Here is a 6,428-nt window from a genome sequence, read left to right as displayed (position 1 = left end):
TTAATAACTAGTTTGCATCCTGATAAGTTAGCACAAAAAATATATATTTTAGTTGGGTGAGTATAAGGGGGCAAAGTGAAAAAAATCCAAAGCAATAGTAAAAAAAAAAAAAAAGTTAAATGAATTAAGTTCTCAGCAAGGTGCAAAGGGGGAGGTAAGAGGGAGGGACAAGGAGGTAAGTTCAGCTCTTCAATGGCTACACATGATGCTCTTCACATTGCGGAGCTGGCTGGTCAGGTCAGAGGTGGCTCTCTTAGAGGGTTTGGGTGGGTCTGTTAGGTTTTGGGTATATTTGTTCCAGTATTTTTTTTCATTTCTGTTTAGCTTGTCCTAAGTCTGTGGCTCCTGATCTTCAGGTGCTTGGTTGGGGCAGGTACAGCTGAATTTTTACCTATTTTTGGCTGAAGTCCTTGATACATTTTTTTTATTTTTTTTGGGAGAGGGCCATGTATAGCCAACAGGTTTACACAAATTCTTTTGCCTTCAACCATGGACACATGCAGGAAAGTTTTGGGGGCTACCCTTACCCTTCTCAGGCTTTCTTCTATCATCAGCCTAGGTCGGATAATTACGATCAGGGATTCCAAGCACTAGGGGACCACCCAACACAGGGCGTAGGTTGGAACCCACCTGCTCCACTGGAGCCCTCCAGTTACGTTCACGGATGGCAACCTCAGATGGTGGAGCAAATGCGAACTAGCGTAGAGAGGGTGAATATTAAGGAGGAGGAAGATAAAGTAGAGAGTAGGTTCCCCAGTGTCCAGTACTACTATCCTTATTGGAACAACATTTGGCCTGGTAACCCTAACCCCAGCATGCCCAACCAGCAGAGACCCTGCAGTGTCTCTGGGTCCAGTGTGTACCCAATTCGAGCCAACCGGAGCCCCAACATGCCAGAAGTACCCTCCGAGCTGCCGGTGGCGCAGAGCAGCAGCTCCGTCACCCAGGAGGCAGCAAAGAAGGAAGAGGTGGCCGAGGACCTGCCTGCGACATCCCCAGAGGTCCAGGACGAGGTGATGCCATGCGATGGTGAAGATGTCCAGGTAATACCCGTATAATAAAGCATAGATTTATTGATGATCGACATAATGGAAATATTACCAGTGTATACATTGCTGACAGGGACTATTAAGGGATAGGCTATGTGCACACGTTGCAGATTAGCCTTAGGAATTTCTGGTGCGGATTCTGCCTCTCCCGGCAGAAAACGCACCTGCGGATTTGTCGTGTTTTTTGTGCGGTTCCGCAGCATTTTTTGTGCGTTTTTGCTGCGGTTTTCTTGCGGATTTGCTGCGTTTTTTACCCCTGCGGTTTTCTATAATGGAATGGGTACAAAAACGCTGCAGATTCACAAAAAAGTGACATGCTGCTTCTTTTAAACCGCAGCGGATTTTCTGCAAAGTGTGCACAGCATTTTTTTTTCTCAATGATTTACATTGTACTTTAAATCAATTGCAGATCTGCAGCGTTTCTGCACCTCAAAAAAACGCAGCGGATCCACAGAGAATACGCAACGTGTGCACATACCCTTATGTGGGGTTTCTGGACAAGTATTTCATAATGTACTTGTAATTAAAATGATTAGAAATGGTCCATAGATGAGTGTTGCAGCTTCTGGGGGAAAATGGGTATATGCATTAATGTGATTACAGGGCAGATGGTAATTTCATTAAAGCCTAATGGGAAGATATAATATCCACAACATAAAACTTAACTAAGGTGTGTTTAATCGTAACCCCATAATCTGGTTAGTGATGCTACAATTTGGGGCACTGGCCACCCTGCCAGTGACCTAGACCTGTATATAGCCTTGTTCCTTTGACTTGGCACACACTTGACAAAGGTGCACACTTGAGACTGTTACCATATAATAGTTGCTCAAATTGCAATTGACTTGCCCTGAAAATCGTCACTTTATGGGGGATGGTTGGGTGAGTACAGGAGTTACCTGAACTCCTGATTTATTTCTTGTTCTTACATTGCCTCTAGTGGTGAAAGGCAGAATCTACGCCAGGAGTCTACACCCCCCCCTCCCCAGGGCATCAAGTCTTCTCATATGGGCCATTTTCAGACCATCCCTCCCCCACCCGCCTTGGCTGCTACCCTCGCACCCACCTTGGCTACACCCCCTGCTCCCATTTTGTAAATTGAACAATGGCACAAGATGGCTGAGAATACATTTATAGGTAGTTTACACTCTAGACTTTACTTTCATTGAGCCTCTTTAGTCAAATCTTGGCATCAAAGTTGACTTCCCCTCCAAGATCTCTGCTTGCTGACAATGACAATTGTTTCCATTCTCACAGTGAAAACTTAAACAGATCTAATACTATTCCGAGTAGAGTTTGTCACAATGTTAACCAGTCTAGACGATTCTCTGGCTGCCATACTAACATACTAATACACTATTCCTGCATGTGTGCATACATGTTAATTGTAAACCTGATATTTATTCCTGTATGTATGTGTATCTTATGTGCTGATTGAAGACCCTGCTGCCTACAGCTGTCTTATCTTACTTTGCAGGAATTGCCCACCCAAAAAGAGATGGAGCAGTTTGCCAAAGATGTGAAACAGAAACGCGTGGCCATAGGCTTCACACAATCAGATGTTGGCTGCACCCTGGGCATATTGTATGGTAAGTTTTTTTTTTTTTTTTTTTTTTTTTTTTTTTTTGGGGGGGATACATTATGGCTTCCAATTGGTAATAGAACTATAATTACCAGTATACTTGCACAATGCTGTTCTAGGGTTGTCTTTGATTTCCTGATGTTTAAACTGTGACTCTCAAATACATATTTTATTTATTTTTCTCTTTCCCACCACAGGCAAAATGTTCAGTCAGACGACCATCTGTAGGTTTGAATCCCTCCAGCTGAGCTACAAGAACATGTGTCAGCTGAAGCCCCTGCTGAATCGATGGCTACGAGAGACTGAGAAAACCCCTAATCTGCAGGAGGTAGGAAGCCAGTGGCATAAGTCAGGGTCTTTATAAAGGAGACCACCCACTCTGGCACACACTGCTCCCCTGCTGTGCCATATAAAGACCAATTTCCCCTCTTGCTCTCATCCACCAAGCCTAGTTGAGTGGCTCCTCCATTGTCAGCCCTGCATGATCTACATCCACTCTTATATTTGGGGCACGACCTCAAATGACCGGTACAGTACCGCATCACCCGTCCCACCCTCCTCACAACGTGTGGTGCAGATTAAGAGTTGAGTGAACTTGTTCGGATTCTGTCACCGAATCTGCCATATTGGTACCCTATTTGTGCCGAATATATGTTTGATGATCGGTTCAGAACATATTCGTCAATTTCTACTCAAAGCGATTCTAATGACGTTTGAATACTGTAAAAACAATATTTGCTGCCAATCTTATTTGGAACTGAATCCAAACAAATTCGCTCAACTCTAGTGCAGATTATTTCATGGCAGGATTGATGTTGCATCCCTTTTATAGCGCTTACATGGTTGTCCAAGATGGAGCTCATGCACTAGTGCTTAGAATTGTTCTCGGCTTGTGTTGCCTTAAAGGGAATCTGTTGGTGCAATTAACCCTCTCTAAATCAGTGTTTCCCTAACTCCAGTCCTCACAGACCCCACAGGTCATGTTCTCAGGATTTCCATAGTGTTGCAGAGGTGAGAGAATTCCTAAGGGCTTGATGAAACTTCCACCACCTGTGCAATACTAGGGAAATCCTGAGAACATGACCTGTGAGGACTGGAGTTTAGGAAACCTTGCTCTAAATTGTCTATATGGACATTTAGGTAACGAAAACCTGAATAAAATGACACCTTGATGTCTGTGATCCGATGTCCATTCCATAGAAATCCATGTTTTTTCCAAATATGCAAATTAGTTGTTAATATCTATGGGCATAAAGGCTGAAACTTTTCGGGTACGTTCTCACGATCAGGAACTGCTGTGGGTTGGACTCTACATATTTATGCAGAGTCCAACCCGCAGCTGCCACATGTTACAGCATAGTGGATAGTTTATCTACAAAATCCATGTCTACTGTGCTTGCATCTGTGGAGACGGGACATGCGGCACGTCTCTCCAGACTGCGGCATGTCAATTTCTCTTGCGGAGATGCTAGTACAATGTATTGGATGCGATGATTTCAAACAGTTCAGTGTACACATGTGGAATCGCCTGCATTCAATTTATGGGCACTTAGCCAAACACTAAAATATATTTACACTCAGCAGAGTGTAAATGTAGCCAGTGTGGAAAATCCACTGAAAACCTAACACCACTCCTAGCTGGGGTTGTCACGCTCCGAGGGCATTTGTACATTCACTCATTGATGGCAAGCAGAGTTTGATTTGTAGTACAAGGTAAAAAAATTGAACTGACTCTTGTATACTAAAGAGCTTTCAAATGGTCTTGGATGGCATTAAAAGAGGTCTGGATACACATGATGAGAGCATTATACTGCCTCTGTACAAATCCCTAGTTAGACCGCACATGGAGTACTGTGTCCAGTTTTGGGCACCGGTGCTCAGGAAGGATATAATGGAACTAGAGAGAGTACAAAGGAGGGCAACAAAATTAATAAAGGGGATGGGAGAACTACAATACCCAGATAGATTAGCGAAATTAGGATTATTTAGTCTAGAAAAAAGACGACTGAGGGGCGATCTAATAACCATGTATAAGTATATAAGGGGACAATACAAATATCTCGCTGAGGATCTGTTTATACCAAGGAAGGTGACGGGCACAAGGGGGCATTCTTTGCGTCTGGAGGAGAGAAGGTTTTTCCACCAACATAGAAGAGGATTCTTTACTGTTAGGGCAGTGAGAATCTGGAATTGCTTGCCTGAGGAGGTGGTGATGGCGAACTCAGTCGAGGGGTTCAAGAGAGGCCTGGATGTCTTCCTGGAGCAGAACAATATTGTATCATACAATTATTAGGTTCTGTAGAAGGACGTAGATCTGGGTATTTATTATGATGGAATATAGGCTGAACTGGATGGACAAATGTCTTTTTTCGGCCTTACTAACTATGTTACTATGTATTTCTCTTTTCTTTTTTTTCTTTTTTTAAAATACTCATTGGGTGCCAACACTGCTTAAATGTCACCTTTGATGCATATAAAGTCTTATTCTGCTCTGCATCCACTATGACTATGTGTATTCAGTTCAACATGAAAAATGTGACGGGTCTTTAAAGTTCTTGCTAACATGGGTGCTCCCGTAATGCTACATCTTAAGGCTACTGGACTTATTTTAATTAACTGATCCGTCTTAATGTTTAATTCCAGTTGATCAACAAGGAGCAAGCCATGGTTCAGTCTAGAAAGAGGAAACGGAGAACAAATATTGACAACTCTGTGAAGGACACTCTGGAAGTCTGTTTCCTGAAAAACCCAAAGCCTGGAGCTCCCGATATGGCACAAATATCACGAGAGCTAAAACTGGATAAAGAGGTAAGGATCCAATTCACCAGATGATATTTTAAAAATAAAGTATCTCCAGAGCTGTAATCACTATTCTGCTAGTGTAGTGGCTGTAAATATTGCATTGATATTAGCTTGCGTTGCCTATATGTATACAGAGGCCTTAACAGCAGACTGGTGAGTATAGCTCCAGAATATAATGGTGTATATGCATGACTCCACCAGCAGAATAGTAAGTGCAGCTCTGGAGTGTTTAATACAGGCTGTAATGTGGTATCAGAACTGTAAGCAGTTCCTGATGCTAGACATTGGCCAGTTTGACAAGCCAACAATTGGTGACCCTTCAGATCTACTGAACCTAAGGCCTGTCTGTAAGTCCCCACCATCTGTCTTACTACTTTTGACACTTTTCTCTTTCCTACAGGTCGTTCGGGTATGGTTTTGCAACCGCCGACAAAGAGACAAGAGAAATGTCCCAGGCAGAGACTACAGTGGAGAATCTGTTGACATGCAACCCATGGTCAACTTCCATATGGGACCTTTCCCTGCACCCCAGGAAATGTCATCTCAGAATTACATGGCACCACCCCTGGGATCCACAGGGCATGTCTATCATGGTTTTAATCATAGGAACAACGTGTTCCCACAGCAGATGCCCCATGGTATTCCACATGGAAACCATAATTAAATCCTGATTGGGCTTGTTGGCCTTTCTAAGTGAGGTGTAGATAAAGGGCTCAACTCCTCACTTTGGGGAACAGTATGGACACTAAAATGTTCGGGGACTTCATAATGGCTTCTTGTTGCTTTAGGTACTAGTTTGACCTTGTTCTAGCTTCGGCCCATGTTAAGGGTTCCTTGCACCATGTGGTCCTGTAGAGGGGTGCTTCCTTTAGGCTTGTGCCTCTCGGGCAGACAAATGGCTTTGGCAAAGTCTTCAGGAAACAAATTTACTTCTCAATTGCAGTTGAGTCTTGTAAAGATTCCAGAATGTGTGCTGCTCTGGTGGTGACATGAGC

General features: G+C 43.4%; 1 protein-coding gene across 1 annotated transcript; it reads left to right on the top strand.

Moving 5' to 3' along the window:
* Positions 1-446: 446 nt before the first annotated feature.
* LOC138666285 (POU domain, class 5, transcription factor 1.1-like) lies at positions 447-6,097 on the top strand. Its single transcript, XM_069754512.1, has 5 exons — positions 447-1,043; positions 2,527-2,638; positions 2,829-2,959; positions 5,275-5,439; positions 5,834-6,097. Exons 1-5 carry the CDS (start codon positions 447-449, stop codon positions 6,095-6,097), a joined length of 1,269 nt encoding a protein of 422 aa, XP_069610613.1.
* The last annotated feature ends 331 nt before the right edge of the window (positions 6,098-6,428 follow it).

Source organism: Ranitomeya imitator, chromosome 2, assembly GCF_032444005.1.
Source record: "Ranitomeya imitator isolate aRanImi1 chromosome 2, aRanImi1.pri, whole genome shotgun sequence".
Lineage (NCBI taxonomy): Eukaryota > Metazoa > Chordata > Amphibia > Anura > Dendrobatidae > Ranitomeya > Ranitomeya imitator.
The sequence above is the reverse complement of the archived record's forward strand: the minus strand, read 5'-3'. Positions and strand labels throughout refer to the sequence as shown.

Bases quoted from the DNA above. Each gene is read 5' to 3' on its own strand.
- LOC138666285 (XM_069754512.1), top strand. From the start codon at position 447: ATGTATAGCCAACAGGTTTACACAAATTCTTTTGCCTTCAACCATGGA. The intron at 1,044-2,526 runs GTAATACCCGTA...CTTACTTTGCAG, and splicing joins GCGATGGTGAAGATGTCCAG to GAATTGCCCACCCAAAAAGA. The intron at 5,440-5,833 runs GTAAGGATCCAA...TCTTTCCTACAG, and splicing joins AGCTAAAACTGGATAAAGAG to GTCGTTCGGGTATGGTTTTG.